This window comes from Choloepus didactylus, chromosome 7, assembly GCF_015220235.1.
Source record: "Choloepus didactylus isolate mChoDid1 chromosome 7, mChoDid1.pri, whole genome shotgun sequence".
In the NCBI taxonomy this organism is placed as follows: Eukaryota; Metazoa; Chordata; class Mammalia; order Pilosa; family Megalonychidae; genus Choloepus; species Choloepus didactylus.
The window spans coordinates 44,752,002-44,769,185 of NC_051313.1; the positions used below are offsets into that span (position 1 = coordinate 44,752,002).

The following is a 17,184-nucleotide window of genomic DNA, read 5'->3' on the forward strand; positions in this document are numbered from 1 at the left end:
AAAAGCATTTGACAAAATCCAACATCCGTTTTTGATAAAAACACTTCAAAAGGTAGGAATTGAAGGAACCTTCCTCAACATGATAAAGAGCATATATGAAAAACCCACAGCCAGCATAGTACTCAATGGTGAGAGACTGAAAGCCTTCCCTCTAAGATCAGGAACAAGACAAGGATGCCCGCTGTCACCACTGTTATTCAACATTGTGCTGGAAGTGCTAGCCAGGGCACTCCGGCAAGACAAAGAAATAAAAGGCATCCAAATTGGAAAAGAAGAAGTAAAACTGTCATTGTTTGCAGATGATATGATCTTATATCTAGAAAACCCTGAGAAATCGACGATACAGCTACTAGAACTAATAAACAAATTTAGCAAAGTAGCGGGATACAAGATTAATGCACATAAGTCAGTAATGTTTCTATATGCTAGAAATGAACAAACTGAAGAGACACTCAAGAAAAAGATACCATTTTCAATAGCAACTAAAAAAATCAAGTATCTAGGAATAAACTTAACCAAAGATGTAAAAGACCTATACAAAGAAAACTACATAACTCTACTAAAAGAAATAGAAGGGGACCTTAAAAGATGGAAAAATATTCCATGTTCATGGATAGGAAGACTAAATATCATTAAGATGCCAATTCTACCCAAACTCATCTACAGATTCAATGCAATCCCAATCAAAATTCCAACAACCTACTTTGCAGACTTGGAAAAGCTAGTTATCAAATTTATTTGGAAAGGGAAGATGCCTCGAATTGCTAAAGACACTCTAAAAAAGAAAAACGAAGTGGGAGGACTTACACTCCCTGACTTTGAAGCTTATTATAAAGCCACAGTTGCCAAAACAGCATGGTACTGGCACAAAGATAGATATATAGATCAATGGAATCAAATTGAGAATTCAGAGATAGACCCTCAGATCTATGGCCGACTGATCTTTGATAAGGCCCCCAAAGTCACTGAACTGAGTCATAATGGTCTTTTCAACAAATGGGGCTGGGAGAGTTGGATATCCATATCCAAAAGAATGAAAGGGGACCCCTACCTCACCCCCTACACAAAAATTAACTCAAAATGGACCAAAGATCTCAATATAAAAGAAAGTACCATAAAACTTCTAGAAGATAATGTAGGAAAACATCTTCAAGACCTTGTATTAGGCGGCCACTTCCTAGACTTTACACCCAAAGCACAAGCAACAAAAGAGAAAATAGATAAATGGGAACTCCTCAAGCTTAGAAGTTTCTGCACCTCAAAGGAATTTCTCAAAAAGGAAAAGAGACAGCCAACTCAATGGGAAAAAATTTTTGGAAACCATGTATCTGACAAAAGACTGATATCTTGCATATATAAAGAAATCCTACAACTCAATGACAGTAGTACAGACAGCCCAATTATAAAATGGGCAAAAGATATGAAAAGACAGTTCTCTGAAGAGGAAATAGAAATGGCCAAGAAACACATGAAAAAATGTTCAGCTTCACTAGCTATTAGAGAGATGCAAATTAAGACCACAATGAGATACCATCTAACACCGGTTAGAATGGCTGCCATTAAACAAACAGGAAACTACAAATGCTGGAGGGGATGTGTAGAAATTGGAACTCTTATTCATTTTTGGTGGGACTGTATAATGGTTCAGCCACTCTGGAAGTCAGTCTGGCAGTTCCTTAGAAAACTAGATATAGAGTTACCATTCGATCCAGCGATCGCACTTCTCGGTATATACCCGGAAGATCGGAAAGCAGTGACACGAACAGGTATCTGCACGCCAATGTTCATAGCAGCATTATTCACAATTGCCAAGAGATGGAAACAACCCAAATGTCCTTCAACAGATGAGTGGATAAATAAAATGTGGTATATACACACGATGGAATACTACGCGGCAGTAAGAAGGAACGATCTGGTGAAACATATGACAACATGGATGAACCTTGAAGACATAATGCTGAGCGAAATAAGCCAGGCACAAAAAGAGAAATATTATATACTACCACTAATGTGAACTTTGAAAAATGTAAAACAAATGGTTTATAATGTAGAATGTAGGGGAACTAGCAGTAGACAGCAATTAAGGAAGGGGGAACAATAATCCAAGAAGAACAGATAAGCTATTTAACGTTCTGGGGATGCCCAGGAATGACTATGGTCTGTTAATTTCTGATGGATATAGTAGGAACAAGTTCACAGAAATGTTACTATATTAGGTAACTTTCTTGGTGTAAAGTAGGAACATGTTGGAAGTTAAGCAGTTATCTTAGGTTAGTTGTCTTTTTCTTACTCCCTTGTTATGGTCTCTTTGAAATGTTCTTTTATTGTATGTTTGTTTTCTTTTTAACTTTTTTTTCATACAGTTGATTTAAAAAAGAAGGGAAAGTTAAAAAAAAAAAAAGAAAAAAAAAAGAAAAACAAGGAAAAAAAAAGATGTAGTGCCCCCTTGAGGAGCCTGTGGAGAATGCAGGGGTATTCGCCTACCCCACCTCCATGGTTGCTAACATGACCACAGACATAGGGGACTGGTGGTTTGATGGGTTGAGCCCTCTACCATAAGTTTTACCCTTGGGAAGACGGTTGCTGCAAAGGAGAGGCTAGGCCTCCCTATATGTGTGCCTAAGAGTCTCCTCCTGAATGTCTCTTTGTTGCTCAGATGTGGCCCTCTCTCTCTGGCTAAGCCAACTTGAAAGGTGAAATCACTGCCCTCCCCCCTACGTGGGATCAGACACCCAGGGGAGTGAATCTCCCTGGCAACGTAGAATATGACTCCCGGGGAGGAGTGTAGACCCGGCATTGTGGGACGGAGAACATCTTCTTGACCAAAAGGGGGATGTGAAAGGAAATGAAATAAGCTTCAGTGGCAGAGAGATTCCAAAACGAGCCGAGAGGTCACTCTGGTGGGCACTCTTACGCACACTTTAGACAACCCTTTTTAGGTTCTAAAGAATTGGGGTAGCTGGTGGTGGATACCTGAAACTATCAAACTGCAACCCAGAACCCATGAATCTCGAAGACAGTTGTATAAAAATGTAGCTTATGAGGGGTGACAATGGGATTGGGAAAGCCATAAGGACCACACTCCACTTTGTCTAGTTTATGGATGGATGAGTAGAAAAATAGGGGAAGGAAACAAACAGACAAAGGTACCCAGTGTTCTTTTTTACTTCAATTGCTCTTTTTCACTCTAATTATTATTCTTGTTATTTTTGTGTGTGTGCTAATGAAGGTGTCAGGGATTGATTTAGGTGATGAATGTACAACTATGTAATGGTACTGTAAACAATCGAAAGTACGATTTGTTTTGTATGACTGCGTGGTATGTGAATATATCTCAATAAAATGAAGATTAAAAAAAAAAAAAAACAAAGGTAACAATCTAATTTTTCAGAAACACAGTTTAGTGATGTACACTTTCTCTAACTAACCAGCAGATGGTTTCTGTGAGTCACCTATACCCCTCAAGTCAGTTCTCAACCTTGTTCCCGTGGTGTGTGGGGAAATGATTCTTGTGGGGTTCAGTTGGAGAACTCAGATTGGGTGTGTTACTGGAGGTGTCCGCCCTGAATGTGGGGCATGTGTACGGGTGGCCAGGGAGGAAGGGCAGCTTTAATATTCAAATCCCCCAGGTTCCCAGAGATTCAAGGCTGCCGCAAGAGTCTAAGCCCAGACCCTCTCTCTCTCTGTCCCTCAAACCACTGGACTTGGTGTAGTGTCCCTGGGTTCTCCGAGCAGATCCCCCCACCCAGCCGCAATCCTCTAGGAGCTCTGCTGAGGGAATGCTGTGCTACATCACCAGTGCGCGCCGTCCCTCAAGGGAAGTCCCTGGCCGCCGGGCTGTGCAGCGGCACTCTCAGCCTGATGCAGAGATGGCCGAACGGGGCATCTCAACCTCCTCCTCATCACACAGTTCCTCCTTCCCAGCTCTGGGACAACTGGCAGGGCTCTGGGCTGTGGGCACGGCCCCGGGCAGGAGTTTATCCAGCCCTCCGGGGAGCCAGCTGCGAGCTGCGGGGTTTCTTTCAGCTTCCAGCTCTCCCCTCCGTTCCCCCAGCCCCGAGGTTATCTGCAGCAGACTATCCTCCAGGTCAGACACTGAGAGGCTGGATCAGCCCCCTCTTGCTGTGGTTTACTGCGTGGTTCCCACTCCTGCAACTGCAGCCGCTCCTGGGTTTTTCCCTTTTTTTTTTTTTTTTTTTTCTAAAAAGAGCCAGTCAGTCTCCAAACACCAAGCCCTGGCTTCCCCACAACGCCGCGCAGCTGCAGGTCTTCCAGCCAGCTTACTCACTCGTTTCAGAATGCAGACTCCCGGTTTCACCAAGTATACGGCCCCTGTGATACTAGCAGACCTTGTCCAGCTGGCACATCGCTGTAACCGGTATTCTGGGTCACTTTCTGGTTTTTATCTAGTGTTTTTCACGGAGGTGTTTTTTTTGCCCTGTCTCACCTAGCCGCCATCTTAGTTTTTTCCAGTATGTAACCTTTTAAGAGTGGGTTTTTCCAAACTCAATATAGTTCCCATGAGATTTGTTCAAGTTGTTGATGTATCAATAATTTGTTTCCTTTCGTTGCTGAGTAGTGTTCTGTGGTGTGTATGTACCACAGTATGTTTAACCAATCACCTTTTGAAGGACATTTGGATTGTTTCCATTTTGGGCTATTATGAATAAAGCTGCTAGGAACATTCATGAACAAGTTTTTTTGTGAACATAAGTTTTCATTTCTCTGGAATAAATGCTCAAGAGTACAATTGCTGGGTCATACGTAAACTGTTTCATAAGAAACTGCCATACTCTTTTCCAAACTGGCTATGCCATTTTACATTCGCACCAGCAAATATTGATGGATATTATCACCATATTTTATGTTGTACTTTCTGGTAGGTATGTAATGATATCACATTATGGTTTTAATTTGCATTTTTTGATGACTAATTATGTATAGAACATCTTTTCTTGTGCCTATTGTCATCTGTATATCCTCTTTGGTTATATGTCTGTTCATGTTTTTTGCTGATTTTCTAATTGGATTGCTTATTTATTGTTGAGTTTTGAGAGTTCTTTATATATTCTAGATACAAATCCTTTGCTAGATATATGCTTTGCAAATATTTTCTCCCAGTCTTAGCTTGTCTTCTCATTTTCTTCATAGGATTTTTTTATGCAATTTTAGTGAGATATAATCACATAACATACAGTCATACAAAGTGTATAATCAGTTCACAGTATCGTCATATAGTTGTGCTTTCATCACCACAATCAAACTTTGAACATTTTCATTACTCCAAAAAATAAAATTAAATTAAAATAAAAAAGAATATCCAGAACATCCCATTCCCCTTCTCCCCTATTATTCATTTACTTTTTTTAATACAGTTTAATTGAGATATATTCACATACCCTATAGTCATCCACAGTGTACAGTTATTCACAGCATCATCATACAGTTGTATATGCATCACCAGAATCAATTTTCGAACCTTTCCCTTACTCCAAAATAAAAATAAAAGCAGAAAAGAACACCTAAATCTTGCCATCCCCTCCATCCCACCCTATTCTTCATCTAATTTTTGTCCCCATTTTTCCACTCATCTGTCCATATACTGGATAAAGGGAGTGTGAGCCACAAGATTTTCACAGTTACAGTCACGCTATGCAGTCTACATGGTTATACAATCATCTTTGAGAATCAAGGTCACTGGGTTGCAGTTTGACAGCTTCTAGCCATTCCAACACACTAAAGACTAAAAAGGTGATATCTATATAGTGACCTCTTGACTCCATTTGAAATCTCTCAGCCACTGGAACCCTACTTTGCTTCATCTCTCTTCCTCCTTTTGGTCAAGAAAATCCTCTCAATCCCACAGTGCTGGGTCCAGGCTCATTTCCAGGAGTCATTTCCTGCGTTGCCAGGGGATTCACACCCCTGGGAGTCAACTTCCCACGTAGGGCGGAGGGTAGTGAGTTCACTTGCTGAGGGGACCACATCTGAGCAACAAAGAGGCTCTCGGGGGGGGGGGACTCCTAGGCACAATTATAAGTGGGCTTAGCCTCTCCCTTGCAGCAGCTAGCCTCACAGGGAAGGCCCCAGATGGAGGGCCCAGCCCACTAAATTGGCAGTCCTCAGTGTTTGCGGGAAAATCAGCAATCACACTTCCGCATTTCTCCCCAGCTCTGGGGAGTGGGGGTGGGGGTTGCCCTGCAAATACTTGGATGTCCATATCATTCTGGGATGTCTTCACAGGATCTTTTAAAGAGCAAAAATTTTGATGTTGATGAAGTTAAGTTTGTCAATATTTCTTTTTACAGATTGTGCTTTTGCTATCAAGTTCTAAGTTCATTTTGAATTTAGAGAAGATAGATTGGAACTTAAAGAAAATAAAACCTTGGCTCTACTAAATTGGAATAGTATTAAGTTAGAATAGCCATTACAATTGTGATGGTTAGTTTCATGTGTCAACTTGGCCAGTTGATGGTGCCCAGTTGTCTGGTCAAGCAAACATGTGCCTAACCATTACTGCAAGGACATTTGTGGCATTAATAAACCAGAAGGCTGGTTTATTAAATCATCAGTCAATTGAGTGCATCTGTGGCTGATTACATCAACAAAGGAAGTGTCTTCCCCAGTGAGACAATTCAGTAAGCTGGATTTAATCCAATCAGTTGACGGCTTTTAAGGAAGAAGAGAGAGAACTTTCACTTCTTCAGCCTGCCTGCCCTATGGAATTTGGACTTGTGTACCCCATAGGTGCCTGAGACACTTTTTATAAAATCTCATATTTACATATATCTCTTGTTGGTTCTGTTTCCCTAGAGAACTCTGACTAATACAACAGTATTCTAAAACAGGAGTGGTGGAGGGTGGTATGTTTGCTGTGTGTCAAGATTGTTCTATGCATTTTATTATTCTAAAAACTGCAGTGTAGGTATTACCCTGTGTGTATTTGTGCATGTGTATACACCTATGTCTGTACACATGTATATAATTGTTCCTGTTTTATGGTTTAGGAAACTGTTTCCTGGAAGTTAGGTAACTGTTCCATGGTCACATCATAAGTGACAGAACCAGGACTTGAAACCAGTTCTTTCTGTTGCATTATATGCCTTATGTAGCCCATACATCCCAAACTTTATCTTAATGGTATGGTTGTGCATGTTACTCTTAAAGTCCATTCAGTGTCTAATTTTTAACTTACTATAGTAAATCAGCATTTCTTGTTTTATGGCTATATTGGAAATAGATCTTTTCTCTGTATTTTATGTCTTAGTTAATAAATTTGATAAATATCAAGATTAGCCTGCAGTTTACACTATAGCTATAACACAGACCATTTATAAGAATTTTTTTATTCTTGAACTATTGAAGAAATTATAGAACTCACTGAAATTTTACAAATTTAGTTTGAAATTTTTACAAATTTGGTTCTTCCATTTTTGTTAGTTTATCTCCAAGATAAGTCAACAGCATAACTTTCCTGCTACAGGAAGAGGTTATTATGCATTGGTAAAGATTCATGAGTAGAGGAGGGATGGGGAGCAGCCATCCAGTAGCACCCAAATTTGTATCCCATTTAATGTTTTTAAGAAATGACTAATGTATTTGTAAAAATAACAAGAACAATTTCAAAGATGACTTTACCAAGTCCTGTTATTTCTCATGAGAGTGTAATACTATTTCTTGGAAGTCACTGAAATAGTTTGCATATTGACAAATATATGGCTGTGTCAACTAAGTATTGTGCTACATTCCTAGTATGGTGACTTTCTTGGCCGTCAGGCTTAGGTTCAGATTACCATGGATATTGGTAACACTGTCTGGTTTCATATATACTGAATCACAGTTTACAGATTTCATGTTCATGGAAATATTTATATGTGTATTTTTAATTCTTGCTATATTCAAAAGGAAGATAGCTTTTAAATACATCTTGGTATAATTCAGTTTTCTCTGCTGAGCTCCAACATAGGTTAATGAAGTCTATTGACCTGCTTTGAGAAATCTGCATGAATCTTCCTCTATTCCTCTTGCCCCTCAGAACTTGTAGGAGTACTTGAATGCATGATCTGTCTGTGGAGGGCTTTTATTTTAAGGGTAAAGAAATCCAAAATTGAATATTTCCATAATCCTTGTTATGACTTTTATTCAGGCACTTAATTACTATTTTCTAGCATACTAAAAACAAGAATATTGAGATTTTAAAGACACTGTGTAATAAATATTATACTGAAAGTGTTTATCAGATTTTTGATTTGGGTGTTCTGGGTCTTTATCTTTTAAAATAAAGTTTTCATTATGTGAGAAATAGTACTTTACTCTAATGAACATTTTCCTGGTTACCGTACTATAGAATATAGGTTTAATATGTTAATAGTACAGAGACTTTTTTTCTCTTAATTGAATATACCATTAAAAAAGATTTGGAAGTTATGCCCTTTTAATGACCACTTGGATTTGGGAAAGGGGGTGGAGGAGAGGTACAGAGAAACAATAGACCATTTTTTTTCAGGAGTGGATGTAGAGGAGAATTTCTGTTTCTTAATATGTACTAAGACTGCTTGGCCTTTCCTATTTAGCATATTATTTTTGGTAATTTTATTACAGCTTAGCCACTTCAGTGTTCTCAAAAAATTTCCTTGACTTTACTGAAGTCCTTAGCTATTTTCAGGTGGGACTAGGAGAGGCACATTTTAACTTTCTTCTTTGTATTAGGGGTACAGTCCTTCCCCTCCTTTCCACTGACCCAGTCCTAGTTGTCATCACATAGGCTTGCATTATTCAGACAGCTTCTTACTGGCCATCCTGATGTTTGTTGCCTCTCAACCAAGTCATCGAACTCAGTGCTGCTTTCTATTAACCTTCAGAAAGAGCCTCTTTCATCACGTCGCTTCCTTTGCTAAAAAGTTTTAAAAGCCTCTCCATTGCCTAGAAGACAGAAAGCCCTAAGTGGATGGTGGCTATTTTAAATTATGACTACAGTTACTATTCCTTTCTTCTCTGAACTCCGCTAAGCCTTATTATCTGAACATAATTAATCACTTGATGGTGTATGATATTGTTCTCAGTTTCATTTTTTATTTAAAAAAAAAGAGTATGAACTTGAACTGAAGGATGTCATACTTTTTGAAAATTTTAGCTGAAGAATTCAGTTATTGAAGTGAATGAATTATATTCAATGCATATTAATTATCAAGATTTTAAATTATTTTCTGAAGTTCTTTTTCTTTCATTCTTGCTTCCAGAAACTAAACTGTGTGAGTAGAATATCATTATTAACATTTATTACATTCCACTAAATACATGTTGCAGAGTTGGGGAAGGTAGTTCACATGCCTGTACGTTTGTTTTTTCTTATATTTTAACTTTATATCAGCACATAAAAGCAGATTTTTTTTTAACCAAATCTGTAGCAATTATGTCTAAGGAGTAGAGATTTACCTCTGTGATTAAAAAAAAAAAAAAAGACAAAAACAATGGCTAGGTATTTGAAATCATATTCTTATAAAGTATAAAGCATTATTCTGTTGTAGGTTTTTATGATTTTTTCACTCCAGAAAGCTTGAAATAAAAACTTGCCATCTTAAAATGAAATAGCATTTATGGGGCATGGAGGAAAAAAATATTTAATACCCACTGTGTACTTGGTGTCGTAGTCCCTCATTTGTTTTCACAACAATCTTAAGAAATATGGAACATCCTAAATTGACAGCCAAAGAAACTGGGTGCAAGATCATACAGGCCATAAATGATAGCACTGACAGTTGGCCCCAACTTATGCCAGAGTCTCTGCACTTTGTTATGATGAGGCCTCCATCATCCTTGTGGTGCTCCTATATAGGGCATTTAGGAAAACAAAAACTAAGACCATATACCCTTCACCTTGATTCACCTATAATTAACATTTTTCCATATCTGCTCCTTCTACACACCCATCCACCCCCAACACACACACTTTGTTTTAACCATTCAAGTTAAGTTTCAGACATCATAGTACTTCATCCCTAAATATATGAGCATGAATTTTTTAAAAATAAGGATACTGTTCTTATAATCTTTGTCACATCTAAGCAATTTGACTTTAATTCCATAATGTCACCATTGAGCATTCTGTATTCAGATCTCCCCAGTTATCCCAAAAATGTCTTTTATAGCTGAGGGGTTTGGTGTTTTATTCCCCTCCTTCTATCCAGTATCCAGTCAAGATTTAGGTTTATTATTTGCCTTTGGTTATTAGGTCTCTTCAATCTCTTTTATTCTTTTTGGTTTGTATTGTTTTTTTAATGCCTTTGACTTTTCTGAAGAATCCAGGCCAGTTCCAAATTTTGGATTTGTGTGACTGTTTTCTCTTGATTAGATTTACCTAAACTTATCACCTTAAACATTTTTGGCAATTATACCCCATCTGATTAAAATATATCAAAAGGTACCTATGCTACCTTAAAATTTCTGATCTATTAATTTGTAATTAGCAGCAATGAAGACTTAATTGCTTAAATTATTTTTTTATTTTTCCAAATAGACAACAACTGAACGACCTTTCATTCAGAAACTGTTTCGTCCTGTGGCTGCAGATGGACAGTTGCATACACTAGGAGATCTCCTCAAAGAAGTTTGTCCTTCTGCAATTGCTCCTGAAGGTAATGTAATGAACAACAGTAAAATGTTTCTTTTATTTCTTGTTTTAAACTTTTTGTTACAGAGTTAGCTTAAGCATTCTACATTTTTAATAATATTCTCCCGGATTACTTCAGGAAGATATTTTATCTTGTCGGGAAAAATCTTTTGAAACAGAAATACTTACATTTTATAAATTATTGGCATTAATAAAATAAGGAATCAGTTCTCTTTGGTAAAATAAGATACACTCTTTTTAAATTATCCTCTTATCACAGTTATGGTGGTGTGGGCCTCTTTTTGTGAATTCAATTCTGGTAATCATTTTTAATCTTGCACTGTTTCTTAATTGTAAAGAAATAAGAGATAGTTAAAAAAAAACAGCTTCCCTTTGGTTGATATTTGAAATTTTGAAATGCTGAATAATAGAGAAGTATTTTATTTGAAGTTTCTGCTACCTTCTACATGATTAGTTCTTTTTAACTCAACATTGTTCTTTCAAGCTTTGACAGTTTAATAGTCTGATGAAGAATTTGTTTTGTTTCATTGTCCTCATTTTATTGCTTAGATTAAAATTGTTTTCTTGTAGGCAAAGAGGAATCACAGAAACTGGTGAATTCTTTTATCTTGATTGCAATATAGAGAACACTTATATATGCAGAAAATAATAAAAGAAAAAAATGCTTATAATCCCTTAACTCATAGATACCATTATTAGGGTGTATGTGTGTTATGTTTCAAGTTATTAAAAATTCTTGGAAGCTATTTTTTTAAATAATGGTATAGTAGGCCAAATTGATATACAATAATTTAATCATTGCATTGTTATTGAATGATTTATAATCCTAGTCCTATTTGGTCACTAAGCTATAGGGGAAATTTTCAGTGGCGTATTACTATATTTATACATAGAAAAATTTAAAAATTGCCACTTTCAATCCTTATGGAAAGTGGTATGGCATTTATAACTGCATCAGTATCAGTAGATAATGCTGCCTTTCTTATGAACATATTCTAAATTAGAGGGACTACAGTATTACTAATATGACTCGTAACTACATCACACAGTTTAAGAAGCATGTAGACTAAGGAAATGATTTGCCTAATAAGTAGAATTAGAAACAGAGTGGGATTAGGGGGAATGTTGCTATTCCAGCCTAAATGACTAAACAGAGAATGTAAAGCTGAAATTTGTCATTCTTTCTATATAACTCTTACTCAGCCAAGTATACTTGCCTGTACTGGCATCCCCGGGTATATCTAGCACTTCTAAAATGTCAATAGGAGGAGGAGAGGAAGGGCATCTAAAAATACCATCAGAACTAGTACCAGAAAGGATTGAAGAAAAAAGACCATTTACCAGTACTCAAAATTAGTGAAATTTATCGAATAGGAATAGTTGGTTTAAAAGGTTAGTGTTTTATTGAAGCGATATGAAATGCATATTTTTAAAGGCTTCCTATATCATTTGTCTTCACTGAACTCTACTAAACTATATACTAAAGGTTTCTGATGGTGTCTTTCTTATTCATCCTGTATCTCTAGTGCTAACATAAAAGTTTGCTGAATATTCCAATTATGAAATTTATTTGTATCTTTATTATCCTGAAATGTAAGATTTATGATCATTAATTCATGGAATAATGAACATTAAATTGTTTATAATAGCATTTTAGAATCCTAATCCATCTTTACTGCTGTATAATTTTAGTTTTCAATATGAATTTCAGGTAAATAATTTTTTGACAGGTCAGTGATTTTTAGTAAACTTATAGACTTGTGTAACCACTACTATAATATACTTTTAGAATATTTCCATAATCTACAATAGTTCCCTTCTGCTTGTTTGTAGTTAATCTCTGCTTCCACCACCAATCATGGGCAACCTCCTTTTTGTCTCTATAATTTGTCTTTTCTGGATATTTCACAAAAATGGAATCATTTATAGTTATTTGCAACTTTTTTTTTCTTCTTAGCATGTTTTTTAGTTTCATCCATGGTATAGCATTTATCAATTGTTTATTCCTTTTTGTTGCTGAGTAATACTCTATTTGGTGGATATATCACATTTTGTTTATCCCGCCACCAATTGATGGACGTTTGTATTGCTTCCAGTTTTTCATTTGTATGTAAATAATGCTGCTTTGAAAACTCACATACAGGTCTTTGTGTGGACATGTTTTCATTTCTCTTGGGTAAACTGCTATGAGTGGAATGACTGGGTCAAATGGTAAGTTTATGTTTAACTTTTTAAGAAGCTGCTGAACTTCTCAAATGGTTGTACCTCATTTTACTGTCCAACCAACAATATATGATGGTTCCAGTTTCTCCTCATCCTCACTAATGTGTGTTGTTTTATCTTTTTTATTCTAGCCATCCTAGTGGTTGAATAGTGTAGCTCATGGTGGTTTTAATTTGCATTTCCCTTATGACATGGCCTTGAACACGTTTTCATGTGCTTATTATCAGCCATTTTTTTAATATCTTTGAAATGTCCATTCAATCTTTTTCTCATTTTTTCATGGATTATTTATCTTCCTATTACTGAGTTTTGAGAGTTGTTTATATATTCTGCGTATAAATCCTTTATCAGATACATGATTTGCAAATATTTTCTTCCTGTCTAAGGCTTGTCTTTTCATTTCCTTTTAAAGCAGAAAAGTTTTAATTTTGATGAGGTCCCAATTTATCAATTTTTTGAAGTCCATTATTATCTTTGAAATCCAAAGTTATCAATTTTTTTGATGGACTGTGCTCATTTAAATAATTTAAAATATTTTTTTCTACTGGACAATACATTTACATAGTTCCAAAATCCAAAAATATATAAAGGAATTATTTGGAAGGTCTCTCTCCCAAGTCCTAGCCACCAAACTCTAACCCAGTTACCCTCTCCAGAGGCAACCAATGTTAACATTTTCTTGTATATTCTTCCAGAGTTAGTTTTTAATTTTCAATACTTTTTAATTTTGAATTCAGGTTACAGATATTTTGGCTGGGAAGTTCCTAATAACTTTTATTGTTCTAGTTCGTTTTCTCTCTGCCATAATGGTTTTTTTTTTGGTCCTGTTTAAGAGTGCTTTGTAATATTTTAAGGACATTTAGAAAATATTTTTATCAATTAAAAGCTAAAGCTTAATATTCAAATGACTATCTTATTGTAGTTTTCCTGGGTGTTTTTGATAATCTGCTTTCAAAAATATTATGTCGTTTTATATGTATTTCTTTATAAGAACCTCTGCTATTGAGTGAGAACATCACAATGAGATTCAAAACCGTAGATGAAGAATGTTCTACTGTATTGATCTGTCCCCTAACCAGCACAATTGTCAACAAATACACAAAATGATCATTACTTTTCTAGTGTGAGTTTAATGAGTTTTGCTGGATACAGCTGTGTTTTTTATTTGTGACAACTAAGTTCAACAGTTGTTTGTTTTGGGCCAGGAAAGAGGACTTGTTGAAATTTTGTCTGTTTTGTTAGAACACCACCAGTCATTAGTGTAATTCATGTTTTAAGCAATTTTATTGAGATAAATTCTCATACCATATAATCCATCTAAATAAAGTGTACAACCAGTATCTTCTAATATATTCACAGAGCTGTGTATTCATCACCACAGTCAATTCTAGAACATTTTCACCTTCAAGAGGGTTCACTGTGTTATATAGTCCCATGTTTCATCCTTTGGCTTTCCTTCTAATGGCATACATGACCCTAAACTTGCCCTTTCAACCACACTTACATACACATATCATCGCTGTTAATTACACTTGCTATAATGTGCTACTATCACCTCCATCCATTTCCAAACATTTACAATCAACTTTATTACATATTCTGCACAAATTCAGCATCAGCTCCTCATTCTCTGCTCTCATTCTATTTTCTGGTGACCTATGTTCTAGATTTAGCACCATGAGTTTGCTTGTGGTATTTAGTTCATATTTAGTGAGGTCATATACTATTTGTCCTTTTGTGTTCTGACTTTTTTCACTCAACATAATGTCCTCATGGTTCATCCATGTAGTCACATGCATCAGAACTTCATTTCTTCTTAAGCTGCATAGTATTCCATCATACATATATACCACATTTTGTTTATCTTTTCTTCGGTTGATAGACACCTGGGTTGTATCCATCTTTTGGCAGTTGTGAATAATGCTGCTAGAAACATCAGTGTGCAGATGGCTTTTCGCACCCCTGCTTTCAGGTCTTCTGAGTGTATACCTAGTAGCAGGATTGCAGAATCATATGGCAGTTCAGTACTTAGCTCCCTGAGGAACCGCCAAACTGTCTTCCACAGCAGCTGTACCATTCTACATTCCTGCCAACACACATCCTCTCCAAAACTTGCAGTTCTCTGTTTTTGTTTTTGTTTTTTTTGATAGTTGCCATTTTAGTAAGTGTGAAATATCTCATTATACTTTTGATTTGTATTTCCCTAATAGCTATTGATGTTGAACATCTTTTCATGGCTTTTGCCCATTTTTAAATTGGGTTGTTTGTCTTTTTATCGTTGAGTTGTAGGATCTCTTTTTATATCCTGGATAGTAAACCCTTATTGGATATGTGGCTTCCAAATATTTTCTCCTGTTGAGGAGGCTGCCTTTCACTCTCTTGACAAAGCCGTTTGAAGAACAAAAGTATTCAATTTTGAGGAGGTCCCACATATATTTTTTTCTTTCCTTTCTTGTGCTTTGGGTGAAAGGTCTAAGAAACCACCTCCCACAACAAGATCTTGAAAATGCTTCCCTACATTTTCTTCTAGGAGTTTTATGGTTGTGGCTTTTGTATTCAGGTCTTTGATCAATTTTGAGTTAATTTTTGGATAAGGTATGAGATAGAGGTTCTCTTTCATTCTTTTGGCTATAGATATCCAGTTCTCCCAGCACCATTTGTTGAAAAAAATGCTCCATCCCATTTGGATGGACTTGGCAGCCTTGTCAGAAATCAGCTGACCATAGATGTGAGGGAATTCAATTCATTTTTATTTCATGTTTGTCACTTTCTACATGGTGGTGGGTTGGGGGAAGAAGAGAAGAGAAAACTTACTAGAGGAGTGTAGAAAGAAGTTAGTTGTGTGTTAGTTTTGTATTAGACATCTCTAAAAACTCATATAACTGTAGAGTCTTAGAGATAGTTTAGTTCAGTCTCTTTATTTTTTGGATGATTTACTAACGGTCAGTTAGCTACCTTAATTGCAGAACTGGGTTTAGAACTCAGCTCTCCACTTCATGGTTCATTGATTTTTCCACTTTAGTATGCTGCCATGTATTGTTGTCTTGTTTTTCATTTCATTTCTTTTCTTTTTTTTTTTTTTACCCTTTTAATTTAGTTTAAATTAAATTCTGAAATGCTTGCCTTTTCCTAGCTCTTTATCCTATGACTTGTGTGTAGTACCTAATCAGGCTACAATGCTCTGTGCTCTCTTACTGTGTTTCCTGATAATCTTAGGAACCCTTAGCCTCTACTGTAAAAACAGTAAAATATAATAAAATTTTTATTATTGTTTGTTTATTTTGTTATTTTAATGTTTCTGTATATAATTCTGGCTACTCTTCTTGTTGAGTTTACTAGAATGCTGACTCTGACTATCAGGCATGTAAATGAAAAGCGGTCATGCTCTTTGCGCTGATGCCCTATGTCAGAATGCACCTTTATGCTCTATCTTGCAGTTCCTACACTCAGATCACAATAATTCATATAGATTAACATGGCCTCCCCTGCACAAGAATGGCAGATTTGTGAGGCTTTGTATTCTTTTAAAGAATTTTTGTTCTCTTCTAAATTTCTCACCTGTCCTGTCTGCACACCCATTCCCTGAAGATCGGCAGTGTGACTTCCCTTACGTCTTTTTTTTAATGGAGGGGCAGGTGAGATGGCCACTCCCAACTTGAATCCACAGTCCTGCTTCTTAGGAGATTTCAGGTATAGTAGGAGGATAGTTTTGTATGACAGATTCCTCTACCCCCACAAACTGTCAAATGATTATATTGGTACATACACTTGATTGAAGTGGTATAAATTGTACCAATACTTTTGAGGCACTTATGATAATTATACATTTCTAACACCAATATCTTTTCATTGGAAAAACTTTTTTTTTTGCTCTTCCTTTTGTTACATCAATTTGGAAAATAACTTTCATTTCAAGATTTGAGGGGACTATCTAAAACATCAAGTCATTGTTTCAGTGAAGAATTATTTACTGTCTGGTTCAATACACCTCTGGTATTGTTAGTTGTGAAACATTTTGACACACCTCCACCCAACTTAAGTTGAAAGCGAAAGACTTTTAAGGTTGGGTGTGTATGGATAAGAACTGTCATCACTTGATAAAAAGAGAAAGTACTTCATAAAAGTTGTGGCGCCATTGCTTCTCCCACAACGAGTGATTAGGCATGAAGGAATTTTGTCTTATTTCATAATATGTAAGTAGAATATACTTATATTTATGGAGACGTGCTTTAGGTCACTGTTCCCGTGTGTATTCCTTTTTTTGTTTTGTTTTGTTTTGTTTGTATTTTTTTTTTTTGGTTTTTTGTTGTTTTGTTTTGTTTTATAAGTGG

The 17,184-nt window shown here is 36.2% G+C and overlaps 1 protein-coding gene across 3 annotated transcripts in view; it reads left to right on the forward strand.

Annotated features, from left to right (window-relative positions):
* ATG5 (autophagy related 5) overlaps nucleotides 1-17,184 on the forward strand; it is a 183,884-nt gene that overhangs the window by 154,535 nt on the left and 12,165 nt on the right. For all 3 annotated transcript variants that reach the window (XM_037842605.1, XM_037842607.1, XM_037842606.1), the window contains one exon: nucleotides 10,517-10,634. In XM_037842605.1, the coding sequence (XP_037698533.1) occupies nucleotides 10,517-10,634 (118 nt within the window). The remainder of the gene's footprint in view (nucleotides 1-10,516; nucleotides 10,635-17,184) is intronic.